The sequence below is a fragment of the Salmo trutta genome, chromosome 4 (assembly GCF_901001165.1).
Source record: "Salmo trutta chromosome 4, fSalTru1.1, whole genome shotgun sequence".
In the NCBI taxonomy this organism is placed as follows: Eukaryota; Metazoa; Chordata; class Actinopteri; order Salmoniformes; family Salmonidae; genus Salmo; species Salmo trutta.
In genome coordinates, this window is record NC_042960.1 from 49,270,902 (window position 1) to 49,292,151 (window position 21,250).

At 45.8% G+C, this 21,250-nt stretch overlaps 3 protein-coding genes across 8 annotated transcripts in view; 2 read left to right on the forward strand and 1 right to left on the reverse strand.

Annotated features, from left to right (window-relative positions):
* The window catches only part of LOC115192510 (breast cancer anti-estrogen resistance protein 3), an 83,229-nt gene extending 70,374 nt beyond the window's left edge, over positions 1–12,855 (forward strand). For all 3 annotated transcript variants that reach the window (XM_029751104.1, XM_029751105.1, XM_029751106.1), the window contains 9 exons: positions 3,647–3,775; positions 6,795–7,240; positions 7,882–7,982; positions 8,458–9,245; positions 10,363–10,478; positions 10,593–10,764; positions 11,845–11,956; positions 12,042–12,248; positions 12,529–12,855. In XM_029751104.1, coding sequence (XP_029606964.1) covers positions 3,647–3,775; positions 6,795–7,240; positions 7,882–7,982; positions 8,458–9,245; positions 10,363–10,478; positions 10,593–10,764; positions 11,845–11,956; positions 12,042–12,248; positions 12,529–12,704 — 2,247 coding nt within the window. In that variant the 3' untranslated portion in view covers positions 12,705–12,855. The remainder of the gene's footprint in view (positions 1–3,646; positions 3,776–6,794; positions 7,241–7,881; positions 7,983–8,457; positions 9,246–10,362; positions 10,479–10,592; positions 10,765–11,844; positions 11,957–12,041; positions 12,249–12,528) is intronic.
* On the forward strand, positions 10,792–11,407 carry LOC115192513 (protein PELPK1-like). Its single transcript, XM_029751112.1, has 2 exons — positions 10,792–11,259; positions 11,293–11,407. Exons 1-2 carry the CDS (start codon positions 10,822–10,824, stop codon positions 11,320–11,322), a joined length of 468 nt encoding a protein of 155 aa, XP_029606972.1. The 5' UTR covers positions 10,792–10,821; the 3' UTR covers positions 11,323–11,407.
* Positions 12,856–14,142: 1,287 nt separating the features above from the next.
* The window catches only part of LOC115192512 (formin-binding protein 1-like), a 78,110-nt gene continuing 71,002 nt past the window's right edge, over positions 14,143–21,250 (reverse strand). For 2 of the 4 annotated variants that reach the window (XM_029751108.1, XM_029751107.1), the window contains 5 exons: positions 19,703–19,812; positions 19,414–19,546; positions 18,917–19,011; positions 18,411–18,574; positions 14,143–18,166 (listed from right to left, as the gene is read on the reverse strand). In XM_029751108.1, the coding sequence (XP_029606968.1) occupies positions 17,988–18,166; positions 18,411–18,574; positions 18,917–19,011; positions 19,414–19,546; positions 19,703–19,812 (681 nt within the window). In that variant the 3' untranslated portion in view covers positions 14,143–17,987. Of the gene's footprint in view, positions 18,167–18,410; positions 18,575–18,916; positions 19,012–19,413; positions 19,547–19,702; positions 19,813–20,001; positions 20,014–20,936; positions 21,099–21,250 lie in introns of all 4 variants that reach the window. The other 2 variants (XM_029751110.1, XM_029751109.1) reach the window with 2 other exon arrangements.

Consider the following 21,250-nt stretch of genomic DNA (forward strand, 5'->3'; position numbering starts at 1 on the left):
GTAAAAAAATCATGAAAACTAAAATTAGCTTTTGGGTCTTATATTAAGGTTAGGCTTTAGAGTTAGCAGTGTGGTTAGGGTTAAAATTAGATTGTATCGCTTTGTGGCTGTGCCAGCTAGTGACCTCTCTGCAGAGATGCCTCCAGGGCAACATTCATGACAATAAATGCCAACCTGCTTTTTTTATTTCACTCGTCATTACTCAGTTCAATGAAGGACCCCTGGGGGCACACACCAGAGTCATGCAACGACACGGTACAGCTCTGACACATACCACACATACCCTTCTGCAACGGTGAAACGGTTTCACCCTGTCAGCGTATCCATAGAAATAGCATGATGCCTGAAAGCCTGTGACAGAGGCCAATGCCAGAGCCAAAAATATGACTCTGGTTGATATTTCAGGACAGTAAAACACTACACTGAACTATATGCTTATCCTAGAATATTCTCTATTCTCACTGGATGGCATCACTCTGAACTTGCTCTGACAGAGTCACACAGGGAGGTCCCCCAGCTGTGACGCACAGCAGGGCATATCCAGGAATTGATTGATTTGATTGACACACTGGCATTCATGTTATACAAGTACGTTATAGTTAAGCAATAAGGCCCAAGTGGCTGTGGTATATTTGCCATTATAAACTGAGTGGGTCGAGCTCTGAATGCTGATTGGCTGACAGCCATGATTTATCAGACCGTATACTTTGGGTATGACAAAACATTTATTTTTACTGCTCTAATTACATTGGTAACCAGTTTATAATAGCAATAAGGCACCTCGGGGGTCTGTGGTATATGGCCAATATACCTCCGTGTTGTGTTGTGCCTAAGAACAGCCCTTTAGCCGTTTATAATTGATCATCTCTCATTGAGTTCACACAAGTGATCAGAACAGAATGATTTTCAGCCCCCTAGAGCAGATTTTTCTCCATGTAACACTCTCTCAGACCATCAAAGGGCCTGGTATAGGATAGATACCATACTCAAGACTGGAGTTACAATATATAATATCCATCAGGACTGTGTTACCAAATGGACCTAAAGCTTATCTCTGACCATTCTGAATAATCTTACCATAATCTTACCATTAGCCGTGACTTCTAGACTTGTAGCTGTCAAGGACACAGGCCACCAATAGTATCTAGGATCTCTGGCTCTGTCCGGCAGTGTTTGTGAGATGCAGGCGCTCTCTCCTCAGCTGCCAGGGTAGTGGGCCGTTTCTAGGGGGGCGTTAGGCCGTGCGGGCATCACACATGGCTGACAGGCTGTTGCCAGCCCCTTCTCCCCCAGGGTGTTTGTGTGTGTGCAGGGATACTCGTGCGTGTTTTTGTGTGTATGTGCGTGTCCACAGTAAAGCAGAGTGAAGGCCTGCCAGCTCAAAGGATGCAGTGTAGGAAGAATATTATCTACTACTGTCATGAAACGGACAGATCTTGTGTGCTTCACATACATTGCCCACCACTCTAAGTTCAGCATGTATGTCTGTATGGGGGGGGATTTGGGAGGTTTTCTTATGTTGTACGGGTTCAGTCTCAGTCATCTGTATCCTCACTAGAGGAAGTCTCTCTCCCTCATAATTAAGTCTGAGACTTGCCTTTGAAACACATAAAACCTATTTTAATCTGATGAGCAGCAGGCCCACTGTCTCCCCAACAGGTCTAATAAGATGTATACAGATATATAAAGCAGACGCCCGTAGCTAAATTAGCTCTCTGGTAAAACAAATAGCGCCATATCAACTCATGCTAGAGTTTCCCATGCTTACCCCCTCCACCCGCCTCCTGCCAAAATAAAACTATTTCCTGGAGCCTTAATTCAGTTTTAGTTGGCATATAATTCAGTCGACCACAACATAAAAAACTGAAATTTACAGTCCTTCAAATGTTCTCTCTGGGGACAAGGGTGAGCGCAGTCTATCAGATTTAGCCCTAGGTTAAACAGTAGTAACAAATTGCCTGTTAGGAACAGCACAATACAGTGTCTGCTTCTGGAAGTGGTCAGTGAAGCCAAACACTGTGCATTCTGAACATTCCGAACAGTTAGCCAATGTCAAGAAGGCCTCATGCTATTTTAGAAGGGGACAAATGGGTGTGTTCCTGTCCTGTCCTTTAAAGGGAAAAACAGAGCTTTATGAAGAGTTTCTGTACTCAAGGCTATTGTTGGTGATGTCAATATCCGCCATAAATACCATTGTTTTAGTGTGCAGGGACAAAGACAGTACTAGGTAAGTACGGTTAAAGTATAATATTGGTTACTGCAGGAAGGTATTGAGTTGATGGAACACAATAATCCTTCAGGTCATTGCTCACCCTTAGGGCTGACGCTGAGTTGCCAGTCAACTCCCTCCCCCCACAACATTTCTTTATGAACCAGGTTTTGGCAGCCCCTTGTAATGCTCAAATTGTGTTTTGGAAAGATGCAGATTGGGTGCCAACATCCCAGAAGAACACAATGGCTAAAGCACTTTCCTTCAGAGTCTAATGTTGCCTGCCATCTCCAGGGGGTTGGTTTAAAAAGCAGCACAGTTTTAAAACATTGTTGTTCTGGGTCTAACGGACCTCTAGTTAAAAAAGTGGAAAACTGATGCTCGGTTCAACCCCACAAGTGGCGCCACTGGAGTGAAATGTCATTATGTCTCCAGAAGTATTACGTCTAACTCAGTACAACATATATTACAGGCAGACAGAGAAGTTGCGCAACAGGCCAATCCTTTTATAATGCGTTTAGAAAATATAAGCCAAAGCAGGAAGACAATGTGGAGGGGAAGTCTATTGATTGTGAAAGAGGATTTCCTCGAAGCAGGACTGAGAAGTCTCTTTATTATTTTTTATTTTACCTTTATTTAACTTGGCAAGTCAGTTAAGAACAAATTCTTATTTTCAATGACGGCCTAGGAACAGTGGGTTAACTGCCTTGTTCAGGGGCAGAACGACAGATTTGTACCTTGTCAGCTCGGGGATTCGAACTTGCAACCTTTCGGTTACTAGTCCAACGCTCTAACCAATATGCCGCCCCATATTATATTAGCAACCTGAGAGGTATTTCCTGGCAGGAACCTGCTATGATAGATGAGGTAATCCCATGTCCCCTTTTTACTATATGACTGACACAATGTGTGTTTTGAACTATGCAAGTGGACTGTAAATCCTAGTGTGAATCACAGCAGCCTGGCATAGTGGACTGTGTGTATGAGTGTGCGTGTCACTGTAGTCAGGTGAGTGTGTTGTTCCACCCAGAGGCCTCTCGCTGGGGCAGAACAGGGCAGAGGGGCATGGCAATAAGGCCAGGATATGACACAGCAGTCAAAGCAGAGGCAGGTAGAGCCCTCGGCCAATTGGAGCCTTCGGCATAGTGTATCTCTGGGAAGTTACAGCCCAGGAAACAAAGAGGGGAGGAGAGCTCTGTATGACACATGCTTACACATAAAGAAAGACAGAGAGAGAGAGAAAAATAAAGTGTGTGTGAGAGGTAGCTAGAAACAGTAGGGAGAGAGTTATATTACAAAGGTTTACCAGTACATAGACAGACCGACAGATAGATGCAGGCAGCCAGTGCAGTGCACACAGTGTGTACCCTCAGTACAGCAACCATGTCTGTGAGGATACCAGTACTGAAAGAGCCTGTTCTTCCTGTCTATGTGCAGTTCTCCAGGGACAAGTACATCATGGAGGGCCCACCGGAGAAACTACGCAAGGAGCTGGAAGACGAGCTGAAGCTGGGCAGTGAGGAACCACGCAGCCACGCCTGGTACCATGGTGCCATCCCCAGACAGGTAAAAAAAATTCACACACACACACTCTCTCTCTCTCTGGAGGGACAACACAGCTGCCTGTTTGCCATGACTGTTTTAGAGTCCAATGATTTAGCTTGAGTCATTCTTGATAAAGTATTTTGTTTTGCGGCCGGCAGCACACGCTGGCTCTTTGTGAAAGAGGATATTTAAATAAAGAGATGGAGCTAAGAGAGGCTTACTGTGAAACACGACCAGCCCAATGAAAGCATGCAGAGGGGAGGGGTTCCTCTGTTGCCAACAGCTACGGCCGGGTGTCCAGTTGCACACTGATTTCATTCAGGGGCCTGTCACTCTCACCCTGTGGAGGAATCCCAGCACTGGCGCTCTGAAAACATGGCAACCATGCAAAACCTTGCATACCCACGCAGAGCAGGACAGCTGGCCAGACAGACACGTTTCCAAGCTCAACCAAAAATCTCTGTAATGACATCCAACACAATGCTTTGTTTGGTCACACTGGAGTATTATGTGAATGGAGTCAGGGAGCTCAGACACTTTGGCAGGCAGCTCTTGTCGTAAATATGTGAAAATTCCCAGTGTCTAGAGGTTTCTAGAGGGGATCTGTGTGTCTTTCATGTGGACTGAAGAGTAAAAGCTACATGGCTGAGGGTCTGGACTTAGGAGGAGGCTGTGACAGTGTGACAGATCCCTGCCCTCTGACCTCTAGCGCAGCAGCGTTCAGCTATTACCCTAGGAGGTCTGGAGCCTGTTGGTTTTCTGTTCTACCTGATCATTAATTCCACCCACCTGATGTCCCAGGTCTAAATCAGCCCCTGATTAGAGAGGAACAACGGAAAACAACGCAGTGGAACATGCTTTTAGGTCCAGAGTTGAGTTTAAGGGCTCTAGGGGCTGAGCCTTGTTTTGAACACAGGGATGTAAAGTCTGAGGAGTGTTAGTGATGATGAACCACCTCAACACCCAGGGCTCAGCTCAAATAAGTGCTTGTACACAGAGTAGTAAAATCAGGGAATGTGTTTTTTCCTATGATTCACTCTCAGGCAACAACTTGTCTGAAACTGGTTGAGCCAGATCAGAATCAGACAAATAAGGACAAGTCAACAACATAAAGAAGTATTTATCTTGACAGGTCTGTTCTACAGCACTGGCTGTATTAAGTCCATTGAGCTGTGTGAGGCTCAGTGACAAAAGGGCAGACTCACTGTCAGTTTGACAAACTGTGGCTGAATGAGGCTGTACGGTTCATTAAAATGGGCTTCATTTCAAACTTGTGCTTTCATCAGTATCTCACTAAGAACTTGTCACTGAGAACTTGTCAGTGTGAACAGAGTGGCGCTTACACACACTTAATAGTGAAAGCTCAGACCACAGAGCTCGGTCCATGAACCCCAGCCTCAGTGAGGATGCTCTGTCAGCCTCAGCACACACACACACAGAACGACAGGTCTTAATTGGATGGTAACAACAGAATGGTGCAATCAACTGACATGATGCTATTTATTAACAACATCTTCTATTATAGCCGTCCACTGATCTGCCAGGGACCACGCCTCTAAGTCTAATCATCATCCCTAAGATAAAAGCTCATCTGTGCTCACTGTGCCACCCATCCCATTTCCCAGTACACCTGTCACCTTCTGGTTTCGTCCTACTGTATCTCTCAGAGGAGTGGATGTACGCCAGGGAGCCCTGCAGCCTTGTTCCATGTCTTACGTTGTGACTTTGTAAGGGGTGTGAGCCAGCATGTATCACAGCCCTCCATTAGGCATTGTGAGAGTCACAATGGCTCTGCCAGTCCCTGGTTACAGTAGCTGCACACGCTGTCCTGTTTACCCACAAGACTGGGCGTCTCTGAACTAGAACTACTAGAACTAGTAAGACCAGCTCAGTCAACTCCCATTCTACCATTAGAGAACACATTAGCAGCTTCAGGTGATGGAGGAGTCCCCCTCCCATGTCGGTGCATCGAGGATAGTGAATGTTGTCACAGTGCATGTATGTCACACGGAAAAACACTGGCCACTCAAGTTGCAGAACGAGTTGTGCTGGCTATGGGATTGTGTTACGATTTTCCCTGCTTTAAAAAAAAACAAACCTCATAGCTGTTTGAAAACATTTTCAATTTCCATCTAATTTCACAACAACAAAACATTTCACAACGGTTATCTGTCAGAAATGTATAAATAACTTTGCATGGCTAATGGATGTAATATGGATCGCAATTTTAATGAGCTATTTGATGAGGTATAAATCAAATGACTTTGAATGCGTCAGACTGGGTATATAAACCCAAAGCATCGCCTCGTGTAAAATCCCAGATGCGACCCTGCATAAGAAATGGAGCTGTTTTGAGCTTGTCCTGGCGGGCATGTGACAGGATGGCATAGAACTGGTAACACACACATGCTCAGTTTTACATTCTGCACCTCCTCAGCAGAACAGAGACTTTACTTTACGTAAGGACAAGGTAAAACAGCATTCATGCTGCTAAGTGATCCTAGTAAGGTTTAATAAGCTCCTTCCTGGTGCTACTGCGGCCAGATTGTGAAAAGAGGGCTTTTAAAACTTAATTAAAAACCCTCCACAACATGATTATATAAACATAATTACTAAGTTCAATACTAACTTAATTAAAAAGTAAAGTAATTAAATGTTTGGAAGAACAACATAAGTGAAGTGGAGTGTGTAGACCAATGTGTGACATGACTGAGTTTCTAAGCAGAACTGGGGCTTTGGGTCATTTGACCCTACAGTTTGGCTGTGAGGCCTGTACTCAGAGAGCATTTTGGGAGGGATCATGATGTCACAGTACAGTAACAGTAGCGCTAGTGAAAACATTCAGTGAGACAAGCATGTTACTGAGAAGGCCATTCAGTGAGTAGAGCGCCTGTCGCCACAAATCCAACAGTGAGACGAGTGTGACAAACTGAAAACACACTAGACACAGTTCTAACTGTGTGATATTGAAAATACAACCAAGTGTGTGAGCTATATTTCTGTGTGTATGAGTGCTCAACATGTGTCCTCTGGTGTCCAGGTGGCAGAGAACCTGATCCAGAGAGATGGGGACTTCCTGATCCGGGACTCTCTGTCCAGCCCTGGGAACTACGTCCTGACCTGCCAGTGGAAGAACAGCCCGCAGCACTTCAAGATCAACAAGAAGGTGGTGGCCATGAACGAGGCTTACTCCCGGGTGCAGTACCTGTTCGAGAAGGAGGGCTTCGACAGCGTGCCCGCCCTGGTGCGTTACTATGTTGGCAACAGGAAGCCAGTGACGGAGGCGGTGGGAGCCATCATCTTCCAGCCCATCAATAGGGCCTTGCCCCTGCGCTGCCTAGAGGAGAAGTATGGGGTGGCCTGTGTCCGTGTGGAGGCTGGCCCGACCCTGCCCGAAAGGAAGAGCCAGACATCTAAACGCCTGAGCCTCAACATCATGAACGGACACACCCAGGACCACAGCCTCGGACGGGGGAACCTGCTTAGGTTAGTAGGCTATCTACAGAGGCTCAGGCCTGTCTGGTCATAGTGTATGTGGTTGGAAATTGTCTGTGAGCCGTAGGCTACAATGGAGATGCTTGCTTGCAGGCGCAAGATACATTTAGATCCATTACAGCCATAAAGTGCCCTTTATTTTCCTCTGCAGCCAGGAGTTTATATAGACACTGTACATTATGTCATACATTTATAGGCCGGCAACTTATAAGTAGCTATAAAATATAATTTTGTAGGGGGTTTGTCCAAATGGAATTGGCTCCGTATAATTTCATGTATAGCCTAACATGCAAACACGTGCACTCCAAATTTGTAAGACTAATGTGGGAGTCACAGAGATAAGTACACGTCTACAATAAACCATTCCTGAGGTAAAATAAGGAGTGGTGTTTAGCCTGGATGGAGAATACCAACCTCTGAGCACAATACCAAAGGCAAACCAGGACCAAAAAAATACCCCATCAAATTACACTGTACCATTTTACATAACAAACAGTGCACACAATATATCAGGTTTCTCTGGGGGTTAGTGGCGTGGTGTGCCCAGTAGCCATGTCTCTGTTGGTAGCTAGAGGGGTCAGTCCAACTGAACACTCCTTTTCTCCTTCTCTTCCTCACTCTCTGTCTATCAGGAACAAAGACAAGTGTGGAAGCCAGCCGGCGTGTCTGAACCACGTTCAGGAGAGACGACGGCCCCTCAAAACCCACCAGTCAGAGAGCTTCCTCCCGCTAGGTATGTACCATCCCCTCTCTCTTACTCATTCTGCTGCAGTCAGAGGATGTACAGCTCTGATGAGCCTGCAAAAGACTTGTTTCCGTGAACATGCATTTTTTGCACAGGGGTGCAAACGTTGCTTTGTACTCTTTCAACTCAGAAGTAAAAAGTGTGACATGAGCTAGAGATGAAGATAAATGTATTTCTGAAAGGATTATAGATACAAGTTGAAATGGGAATAGATAGATGTGCTTGAAGTCTGAGTCTTTGGAATAAAAGAGACGAGAGATCAGAGAGATTCAAAAAGCTGCATTCCATTCTGTGACTGACAATGTAATTAAGCTTTCTATGCAGTCAGACTTCAAATAGACAGCAGGACTCCCAGTCAGCAGCTACAGAACACAGCATGGTTCTAGCTGTGTGGTGTTGCTAGGCTGCAGTGTGCAGGTTTAAATAATGATGTTTACCTCTTTCTCGCTCACCCTCTCCCCAGGCTCTAGGCCCCAGCCCCTGCCCCAGCCCCAGCTCATGGAGCACCAGCCAAGCCCCAAGTCTCCAGTATTCAGGACGGGTAGTGAGCCGGTACTCAGCCCCACCGTGCCAAGGAGGATGGCCTTTGAGACCCAGGCCGGGGAGGCCATACGGGGCTCAGACAGCCAGCTCTGCCCCAAGCCGCCCCCTAAGCCCAGCAAGGTGCCCTCCATCAGGATGCCCCACTCCCCACATCTGCAGCCCCTGGCTGCCCCAGCCCCGGGTCCCCCTGTACCCCCACTGAAACCCAAGAAGCAGCATATGATCCAGGCTCTCCAGCCTCCGCAGCCCCCTAGCCCAGAAGTAAATTACTGTGAACTGAGCCCCTGCAGCCCAGCAGAGTTGGACAGGCTCCAGGCCCCTGCCCCAGGGCCCCAGGCCAACAACAACAGCTACGTAGAGAGGCTGAGGACAGAGGAGAGCCAGAGGAGCAGCTACGGCTCCAAATTGGACCGCAGCTCCTACCACCACGCCATCGAAGCCCTGGAGAATGGCAGCGAAGAGGAGGTGGAAGGAGGTGGAAAAGGAGGGATGGAAGAGATAGAGGAGACTGTGGAGGAGAAGGAGAGAAGCTTCCGGCGGCCGGTGTTGGAGACTGCGTCTGCGTTCCGGCCGGGGGAGTTTGAGTCGAGGCTGCTGCCTGCAGAGAACAAACCCCTCGAGATGAGTGTACTGAAGAGAGCCAAAGAGCTGCTGGTCCATAAAGACCATCACATCATCGCCAAGCACATCCTCATGGCAGACTGCCAGGTACTGCATTGCACTGTCCCACTACACACCATACCCACATTACGTTCACCACATTACTAGTCCTACTGGATGTCTGAACACTCTGGGCTGAATCCCAAACAGAGATCATAACTCAAATTTCAGTGTACATCATGAATTTATGATATACACCGAGTATTCCAAACATTAGGAACACCTTCCTAATATTGAGTTGCACCACGCCCCTTTTCGCCTCAATTCATCAGGGCATGGACTCTACAAGGTGTTGAAAGCGTTCCACAGGGATGCTGGCCCATGTTGACTCCAATGTTTCCCACAATGTTTCCTAACTTGTGTCAAGTTTGCTGGATGTCCTTTGGGTGGTGGACAATTCTTGATACACATGGGAAAGTGTTGAGCGTGAAAAACCCAGCAGCTTTGCAGTTCTTGACACATACGATACCTCATTCAAAGGCACTTAAATCTTTTGTCTTTCCCATTCGCTTTCTGAATGGCACACATCCTCAATCCATGTTTCAGTGGTCTCAAGGCTTAAAAATCATTCTTTAACTTGTCTCCTCACCTTCATCTACACTAATTGAAGTGGATTTAACAAGTGACATAAATAAGGGATCATAGCTTTAATTTGGTCAGTCTCATACAAAGAGCAGGTGTTCTTAATGTTTTGTACACTCAGTGTACATGTGCAGGACAGTGTGATGAGTTATGATTCAGGCCTCATTCAGCAACATCTAACTAAGGGGCTAGAAACAGTCAGGCACACAGAGGGCATCAGAGACTGGTATTTCATTCATTTCCTCTCGTTGGTATTTGGCCTTTTACGGTCAGGTGTCTTATGTCTGTCTGGGTGTGGTACACCACACAAAGTGCAAAACGAAACCAGTGAATTTAACTACAGTAAGACGCACCAAAAATGATCTGCAGCCAAGTCCATGACTGGGTGTCTAGTCTTTGAGGGAAACATCTTTATAGTGTTAAAAACAGCTAGAGTACACAGTTATGTAAATATGGCTTTGAGGTGTCTCATGTTTAATTCAGTCAGAAGGAGCTAATGAGCAACGATTTCCCCAAACATGACCATACTAAAAACACTTGTAAAACCACATTAATGCAACAACAAAAATGATGTACCTGACAGGTTGCTAGGGTACATGGCATCTCTGAGGAGGCGAAAGGTCAAATGGGTGTGTCCTCTGGTCTGGAGCTGGTGACCTTACCCCACGGCAGGCAGCTGCGGCAAGACCTGATGGAAAGGTAAACACACACCCTCAAATCCACCTGACACACTCCTCCTCAGGTACTAGGGACCCCTCATGTAGACACAAAAGGTTCTAGGGACTTATGACTGAACTTTGTCGTGTAACCCAGGCACCACACCATGGCCATCGGGGTTGCCGTGGACATCCTGGGCTGCACAGGAAGTCTGGAGGAGCGGAGCGCGACGCTGAACCGTATCATCATGGTGGCTCTAGAACTGAAGGACTCCATGGGGGACCTGTACGCCTTCTCCTCCATCATGAAAGCACTGGACATGCCTCAGGTACCCCACTCAATACAACTGGACATGCCTCAGGTACCCCAGTCAGTACAACTGGACATGCCTCAGGTACCCCAGTCAGTACAACTGGACATGCCTCAGGTACCCCAGTCAATACAACTGGACATGCCTCAGGTACCCCAGTCAATACAACTGGACATGCCTCAGGTACCCCAGTCAGTACAACTGGACATGCCTCAGGTACCCCAGTCAGTACAACTGGACATGCCTCAGGTACCCCAGTCAGTACAACTGGACATGCCTCAGGTACCCCAGTCAGTACAACTGGACATGCCTCAGGTACCCCAGTCAGTACAACTGGACATGCCTCAGGTACCCCAGTCAATACAACTGGACATGCCTCAGGTACCCCAGTCAGTACAACTGGACATGCCTCAGGTACCCCAGTCAGTACAACTGGACATGCCTCAGGTACCCCAGTCAGTACAACTGGACATGCCTCAGGTACCCCAGTCAGTACAACTGGACATGCCTCAGGTACCCCAGTCAGTACAACTGGACATGCCTCAGGTACCCCACTCAATACAACTGGACACATAAGACACGGTCCACCACATGGTCTGAGTTGAGTCTTTAACCCTTCACCCTCGTGGGAGTTGGCCTATATGGATAGGGCTAAATTGAAATGTTTCTTACAGAAGAAATATGGAAAGCATATGCATAACCATGGTAGCAATTGAAAGGGAACAGTTTACAGTTCACCTGACAAGACTGAATCATAACATTACACTGTTGATTTTGTGCATTTTACATTTACTGCACTTTGCACTGTATTTGTTGATAACGAAATCTGAAAATACTCGGGATACATTCAGTAACATAAGAATATTCCTGGAAAATGTGCGGTAGGTGCAACGTAGACAAAAAAATGACAAGGGGTTTGAGTGAGAGGTTTGACTGGCGTTACTGTGCAGCCACTGCGTTCCAATTTAGGCGTCTATCAGTGTCCAAATCTGCCGTTTTCAACACGTATACAGGTACGAGTGTAAAGGGCTGCAGGCGTAGGCTAAGATTCCTGGAGATATTCTGATGTTTGTTTCCTAACACTGCGCTTGACCACAGATCACACGGTTAGACCACACCTGGACCATGCTGAGGAGGAAGTACACTCAGACTGCCATCATATACGAGAAGTCTCTCAAGCCATTTTACAAGGGACTGTATGAAGGAACAGGTAAATGCACATCAATGGAGCCTTCAGTTGTAGTTGTGTGTTATTGGGCTGCAGTCTCTGACCGTGTCCCTGTGTGTGTGTTTAGTGGACATGCCCCTGACTGGCACCACGGTGCCTCTACTGATGCCCCTGCTGATGCTGATGGAGCGCCCGGCGGTGGCGTTCGAGGGAATGGAGCTGTGGGAGAGCAACGACCAGGGCTGTGAAATCCTGCTACGCCACCTGGAGGAGGCTCGTAACGTGGCACACAATGCTGACTCATACACCGCCAACACTGAACGAGTCCTGCAAGGTACACTCCACGCCCACCGCTAGATACTCACCCACTGCTAGATACACGCCCACCGCTAGATACACGCCCACCGCTAGATACACGCCCACCGCTAGATACAGGGCTCATAGTTGTCCAAATGAATTGCTATGCAAATACTAATGTCCAAAACGACCTGTATTCACATTTGCCCTTAGCTTTTTTCATAGTCCCAGAGACACTATAACAAATGCCATACTGCATGTCTCGGCAGGTATGATGAGTTACAAGGCTAATGATGTGTTCCTCTTTCTGGCTACAGATTTCCAGGCTGATGAGGACCTGTTGGAGATCTGTAAAACAGACTTCCAGCTGCGTCTGCTGTGGGGCAGCAGAGGGGCGGCCGTCAACCAGACGGAGAGATACGACAAGTTCACACTCATCCTGACTGCTCTGTCCAGGAAGCTTGAGCCAGCGGTCAAACACACAGAACTCTGAACAGGACAGTCAGGCTGGTTAAGAGAGAGGATGAGGAAAACTGGTACAGAGACCACTGTCCTTTCCCAACCTGTCCACTGGAGGGAGTGTGAGTCAGATCCATCTGGAACTCATCCCTGGCAGGACACCAATCTGAGTGTGCTGATATGAAGGGGAAAAATGTCCCTCGACGCAGGGCCTGGTCCCAGATCTGTTTGTGCTCTTGCCTACTATTTGTGGCGGCAGTTAGCCTAATGGTTAGAGTGTTGGGCCAGTAACCGAAAGGTTGCTGGATCGAATCCCCGAGCTGACAAGGTAATAATCTGTCGTTCTGCCCCTGAACAAGGCAGTTAACCCATTGTAGGCCATCATTGTAAATAAGAATTTGTTCTTAACTGGCTTGCCTAGTTAAATAAAGGTAAACATATATATTTTTTAAAAATAGTCCGTTGCCGTCATTGTCAAGCCAATGGCATGACAATGAGTGTCAGGGAGTTGGCACGATAGCACAGACTGTCACCCAGGCTAGGAGGGGGGTCATTTACACCATATATGGATGGTAGTGTAGCCCCTTGACCCTGGTCCTCAGTCATCCTACTGTATGTTACAGACTGGAACACACACTGCCCACAGAGAGGACCCAAGAAGTGTTTCTGAAAGTGTTTGTCAGATTGAAATGTATGTATTACTAAAGTAGTGATTCAACACCCTTGTTATAACAATGACTTTGAAAGGAGAACATAGAACGACGAGACCGAAGAAGTGGAAATAGGAAAACGATTGGTCGCTATACAATAGAGGCAGTTTAACCGTATATTGTCTTCAATACTATATACTGTATGTACATTAACTAGATCTTCAACTGTGTGTTCCATGTTCATTGTTCCTCAGATGGTATATTATGAGTTCATCTGGATAATCCTGAATGGTGAAGTGTACATAATTCGTAAGCATGTGAATGCTAGACTGTAATATATCTCCCTCCTAAATATTGACATGTAAATAGAGTTGCGTATAATTGTAATATCTATATATGAATTATTGTGCAAGAAATGAATAAATAGATGTGCAGGTGGTGTCTGAGTAACAACAACAACCTTGGAACATTTCACAGTAAGTATTATGATGCAAAAAAAGGGTCTGGATTCAACCCGTATCACACAAGTATTGTGGAAGATCAGAGTTCTTGCTCGATTTAACTGTGGAGACTGTATTGACGGGAAACGCTGCAATGTCGTCTCAATTGGAAATGACCTTTATATTTGAACATGGATCTTACGCGATACAGATTGAATCCAGCCCTGTGTTGATGAAGAGTAGGCTTGCAAAATTAGGAGGGAATAAGCAGAAAAAAAATCCAGAATAATCCAACCAGGATTTCTGGAAAATCTGGGAATTTATTGAAAGTTCCCGGAATTTTACAACCCTAATGAAGTCATCAATAAGATGCTAAATGTTCTTTGGTATGTTCATGTGTTTGTTTTATTAGAACAATGAGAGAAAACATTTTTTCCCCCACAAAGTATCTTGACAACATTAAAAACTAAAGAGATGTGCACAACAACATGAAGAAATAGAAGTACTGCCATTGATTATTACAATGTGTTAAAATAAGAGTCAACAGTGACATTATCATATCTACTTTTTTGCCATTAAATGAATTTGCTACCATGCCAACTCAGCTGGGTTGGTAGATAACACAATTTGCTCCTTGCCGTGATATGCGTGAATACTTTATATCATCTTAAAGCATATTGTTAGGAGTTTTTTTGCATAATGATCAGAATTACAGCATAATGGATATGATTTAGCTTACAGTTTAAATCCAAAGTGAAAATCACATTTTTAATCGCATAACTTTTGCTTAAGGTTGCTAGTGAAAAACCAACAGCATTATCATCATACTTTGTCACCACTGAAGGCCACTTGCACCAAGGTGCCAAGACTACAGTCAGCACTGGTTTAGGCCATTAGAGACAAGCTTGTCAAAATCCTACTGATGAAGGATAGCCAGACACATACACTGCTGAAATGAATGGGTTAATAAGGTGCTTCATATTCAAATCAACTACTTACACCATGACAGCTTCTCCTGATTTAGAGATCTACAATGACATGTTCATCAGGGATGTGACCAGTATTACTAGATATTGGATGATATTGTAGGGTAGGGTCAATACATATTTGCTGTAAGCTCCAGAAATGTTGAGTCAAGCATGCACCTTCATGCTCTGAAAGCCATTCAAGGGAATTTCCACTGAAACGAATGGGAGGATTCCCCCCCACCAGATTTCTGATAGCACTCCTATTAACCAGTTCAACAAGAGAGGAGTGATGATTCAAATGAGAGCATTCATCCAGGCAATGGAATTGACATGATAAACTAAAAATCACAGGATTTATATAACATGCACTGTTCCATTTGATCTGCATGATCTTTGTTAGTGCACATTAATCAACGAAGCAGAACGGTCTTAATCAAGACATCCAATGGAAGTAAGAACATGGGGTTCTTTAGGAAGTTCAGAGGTACAGTTCAAGTAAGATGAGCATATCATATGATAACAATGTCACTTTCACAGCTTTAAGTATTTATTAAGAACTAAAGCGCTGCTCCTATTAGCGTTTCAAAGTGGGACCATCAAATTAACCACAGAAAAAGTTGTTTATAATAGCGAATATTATACCCTGCCAAGGGTAAAACGCTGTGTCAGTCTCATAAAAGCTACTTAACTTCTTTGATTAAAGTCCAATCACTCACCAAGTCAATTATGCTCATATGCAAATTCAATTCACTTTCAAATTCATTCAATTCAAGAGGGTTAGTATCAAAAGCATTTACATGGCTAGCTACAGTAAATGCCTTTATTTTGTGGTAGTTCTGAACTCTACACCTCCTATAACAACATAGTGGTCACCTTACATTTGTACAAAAGGTAGCATACAGAGTCCATTTCATTCATTCATTTATTCATTGATATTCAATTCAAATGCTATAGGGCAAAAGTGCATCAGTGAAGACCATGTCCCTATTCAGAAGGATGTTCTGACAACAACGCATGGTTACTTTGAGCTAACGGCACGATTCTGAAAAGTGAGTCATTCATCTGATTAAAAACCCTATAAAAAGTCACAATAAAAACACATTCAGCATGAAATAAAAGAGATGTTAATACATACAATTTAGTAATAAAACAAACTACATATATGCATACACACATTAATATGCATACACATGTTTATATATGTATAAATCACATTCACAATTATAATATGCGCTTGAAACAGGAACGTTATGGGAATGCAACACTCTTTCACGTGGAGACCGCACGCAGCAAGGCCCCAGGATGCTCCTGTGAGACCGAGGAGAAGAGACGCGGAGGGAGTCTGGGTGGGGCCCAGAGGAGCACCACATCAAGCCACCGTAGACTTTGTCGGTTGGAGCCCCTGTGTGCGGCAGAGAGTGATGGAAGAGAAATCAGCAGGTCCATCCCCACTCCCAGAGTTAGTATTAAGGCAGAGACTGCAAGGAGAGTTGGAGTGTTGTTGTTGAATTGCGGGTGGATGCCCTGTCATTTGTCTCAGCTCAGCCTCCAGGTTTCCTAGCCTGAGGTGCTGTGTGATGACTGGCTGGTGAGGGAGGAGGGCCCTCTGCTGGCATGCTGCCTTCCCCCGGTCTGCGGTGCTGGTGCAGGGTTGAGGAGGAGGGGATGAAGTGGTAGTGTAAGGGCAGGCATGCTGTTTCTAGAGTAGTACTGCTCCTACTCTGATCTGAGTGGCCACGCCGCGCCACATGAGTTACTGAACAACAGCATGTCAGAGGTGACGCTCAACACACGCACATCATGATGGGAATGTTTCGATTAACACAGAAAGAAAAGAAACGGAGAGACAAAAGAAACCAAAATCATGGATGAATGAAGGAGACAGACAGGAAGATTAGAAGTGAACGAGCGGGCGGCGTGGGCGACCACAGAGTTACATCCAAGACGCTGCATTCCTTCCTGTATGACGTAATGACAGTTCATATTACAGACATGCTGAAGCACGTTAAGGTAAGGCGACCGCAGGCGAGTAGCAGTCAGGCAGACATTCCCAAGAACGGAATGAGAATGTAACAATGCAACAACAAGGCAGGCTGTTAGTGCTGGACGTTGCCTGAAGAGCAGAAATACAACATTAAGAGGTGCGTAATAGTGGAGTAGTGTATTAGTAGTGTATTCATTGCTTATCTCTCATTCTAAAAGATGTTGCGAGTCGCTAACTATAAGCCCCCTCCCTGGTCCCTGATCTTGCTGGTATGCTGCAGTGGATTGGTTACTCTGTGTTGTGTATAGACAGACACAGTTTAGAAGAACACTCCCCTCCTACAGAGGCATAGCTACCACCTCAGGATTCTCCGCTGCTATGGAATGATGTTAATGGCCATGGATGTGTGCATGCAAACATGTGACCTGCCAACCCCCTCCCCTCCCAAGTCAAGCCCTGTCTGCCACTAGCTCCACCAGACTCAGCATGTACCCTCCACCAAAGACCTCGCCACACTGCTCCACTCAGGAACCTGCAGTCCAACAGGAGAGAGAGAGAGAAAGGAGAGTTACTGTACCGACCCCCACCCCTAGGACAGAGACAGATAGTGGACAGTAAGTAGTACACACTGAAGAACCACGCCCCTGGCTGTAATGTAGGCCTGACCACCAGAGGGCAGCATTGTTGTGACACACACACATACAAACCAAAGGAAGAGAGAAGGAGTGTACAATTATCTTAAAGGGTAGTATGGTCGTGGGAGGTATGAGTCATATAGGCACAGACTAGGCCACTCCTTACCGGGACCGTATTACTGCATTCGTGTCTTAATAGGTGGAGCAGAGTACTTAACATACGAGACTCACAACAGCTGACTGATAACATATAGACAATACAATGGGTCAAATCTGTATAAGTCAATTTTCCTATTTTCCAAATCACTTTGATCCAAAGTAGAAAGATCTTAAAACCAGAAGAGCATTTTAACATCCACCTCTAAAAAAAAAAAAGATACATGAACAAAAACAACAAATCTCTTTTGAAATATGAAATAAAATGAATCAGTCCTAAGGGGTGATGAGTCCCCTTGCCATAGAGCAGACACACACGGCTTAATTCATTGATACAGAGCTCCTGTAGGGTCACTACAATAGCATGACTGTAGAGTGTTTGTTTGTCCGTGAGCTCACACAGTGAACAAAGAGGACCTGCTGTTCGGACCAGCACTCCCCAGAAGAAGAGGGCTTATGATATGAGTCCATGCAGGTAGTCAGATCAGATGTAGGTGACCGCACCTTTGCTGTTCTTCTCCATGGCGATCTCCACGTAGGACGTGGGCACATAGCCCTCCTCTCCGCTCTGCTTCCTGGCTCGCGTCCAGCCGTCGCCCTTGTCCTCCTCGATGATGTACAGCACGTCGTCCTCCTTCATCAACAGTGTTCCCTCGTTCTGACCTGGGGGTCAACAGCACAACACAGACCAAAGACATTCTGTTAGCGCACAGAGAAAGAACCACTTTACATGAATACCACATCACATCATCAACATGCCATATTCACATTCATGCAAATACTAAAAACTGCTCCAGTGTTTGAGTCAATATCGCTAGTTGAAATGCCCAACCCACCACACACAGTGTCACCACACAGTAAGACAGTGAAATGCATAGAGCGCACCACTGTCTCGGCTGTACTATACCATCAAAGGAGTAGAGCGCTTTGCAGTGGCCAAGGACTGGGAGGGGGTCGTCGTCGTCAAATTCATCATCAAACTCGTCTGGCTGGTGGGCCTGTCGGGGGTCTGGCTGGTGAGGGGGGCTGCGGTGCTCCTGGCTGGGGTCGTCTGTGTAACTGCCCTCAGGGCTGAGGAGAGGAGAAGAAGAGGGTGGAGAGAAGAGACGGATGAGAGAGTCAGTGCCATCTCAGCCACTCAAGCTGTAGGATTCTGCTCCAGACAGACTGTGACTGAGCCATCCGAGTCATTTTCCTTTAGAAAAACTATTACGACTCCACCCATGTTACGCTTCAAAGACACAAAGAACAAGGTGTGTCATTCTATTTATATGTAGACATCTGGTAAACCTGTTAGATTGGATTTGTTCAATTTACGCTATGGCCCAGGGGAACATGTTACTACTATTACTACTTCTTCTAGTCTACAATCTATTACTACCACATAAACAACGTGTTTCTGTGCCCTCTGACCTCTCTCTGCCATGGGGTGTGTGATGGTTGACGTCGGCACTGGGTCTTCGATCTCCTCTGGTGCTCACCTTCCCCTCCACCTCTGACAGCCAGCTCTGTGTGTGTGAGGGAGACAGAGAGAGACAGACAAAAAGAGAGACAAAGAGAGCGAGAGAGAAAAGGAAATGAAGAGGTAGAAAGAGTCATAACATTCATATTGCTGTTAATAACCCCACGATGGATACACTCATTCTTATCCGGGATATGCCATCGTTCAACCAGTCTTTCAATATTAGTGTAGTAGATGTAACCCTCGGACTCTCAAAGAACTCCTATCCTGTTCTACTCAGTGTTCTGTTGACAAAGGGAAGCAGGGCATACAGTCATCCTCCAGAGGGGGCTAACTCGGCACAGGAAACCGTCGCCCAGTCACTATTTCTCCAGATGTACTGTGATGCCTTTCTTCCGCTCCCCTTCACCCATTCCTTCCTTCAGGGCTCTTGGCTGGGGAGGCTTACCTCATTCTTGTGGATCTCGGAGCGCAGTTTCTCCATGTTGCACATGGTCTCAGAGATCTTGGGCTGGAGGCTCTGTGGGTCTCCCATCTGAGGGTTCTTCTCATACACATCCTTCATCTTGTTCAGTGCATCTCTTCACAAACATACATGCAGTCACAATGTGAACACGTAGTACATAAACAATCTAACAAACGACACCGACATGTCAATGAAATACTAATGAAGCAGAAATGTGGACAGTATAAGAGAGACACAGATCAGTGTTAAAGTAAGTCTTCCCATGGCCTACCTTTGGTCCACCTCTTTCTGTAGTTCTTTGCTGAGCTCGTCGATCCGAGCCTGCAGCCTCTTGCGTCTCTGTTCGGGAGGCAGATGGCTGAAGTCCTCCAGTGACGGAGCCTGAAATCGCATCAGGACACTGTCCAGTTACAATGACACAGTCACAGAATTATACTAGCAGAGACCAGAGAATGAATAGGTTGGAGAGCCTCACTCTAGAATGACACTAGACCTGTGCTATAGAACGCCACAAGGTGAGACACATGTACAGCTAACTACAGCAGACCAGATCTCACACCACTGACTCACCTTCACTGACCACTGGGCAGGTTTGGGTTACAATAGAAGAAAAAGCAAAAGATGGAACGGTTATCAAAACGTACGTGGCTCATGTAGGTTGTCACGGTAACTACGAGCACAGCATCACAAGGGTGTGACTATGAAAGGAGAGTCAAGAGGTTGTCGGGGGTTACCCACAGTTGTCAAGAACAAAGGTGGACACAATCTGATGAGCCCTATTAGTGTGTCAATCTGGGTGAAGTTATACTTGTTATGTAATCTGTGTTATTATATTTCAATAATTGAACGGATATCTTTACTCTACATAGAATGTGGCCTATCATGTATTGGAAAGGCTATCCTCCAAGGAGAATACACTGTTCAAGATATCCTTTGAATTCCACTAAAAATAAGTTGACATCTTAAAATCCCTCTTTAGATGATGTGATGACATTCGAAGCAGGAAGAAGGTTGTTTCCAGGAAGTCTGTGTCTTTACTGCAGACAACCATGAGTCACCTCATACATTAGGGAAATCAAACTAGGTCCTTCAGCCAGAAACCAATGGGACACACAGGGGTGACACACAAATCAATGGTCTGGCACAGTAATACCACTGTGTGACATTCAGACTGTTTAGCCGTCATACAGTATATTGGCTGGCTCATGACGAGGTACAGTTGACCTTCATGTCACGTCGACATACCACCGTAACCTCCCCTTATCCAAATACCACCTATAGCTACAGTATCACTTCCTACACGTCACACAACACACTCTACAATGGCACTCCTGTGATTTCAACACCCCAGTGTTCCTAACTAGAGAATAACTAACTGGATCAAAACCAGAGAAACAGAAGAGAGGGAGGTGAGAAGGGAGAGAGACAAAAAGAGAAAGAAATAAGGAGAGAAAGAGAATTAAATCACTGCAAACCCAAACACACTGACATGCTCTTAGTCTTACCCCTCGTTTAAGACCCCTGAAAGAGGCTATCCTGGGTTTGACCGTTCTCATTTCAGACAGACAGAAAGCTATGGGGTCACTGGCAAATTTAGGAGACTGACAGTGGCTGCCGGTAGCCAGGTCGGGGCGGTGGGGAGCGGGGGGAGGAGAGGAGGGGGGAGACTGGGACAACAAAAAAGGGTTGATCAACCTGCAAACTTTTAGAACTAGGAACATATTGTAACGATTGAACATAAAGTCATGGTGTTGTGTCTATATAAGAGACAGAGGTTTAAAAAAGTGGTTATCCAACAAAACAAATCTCAACAGGAGAA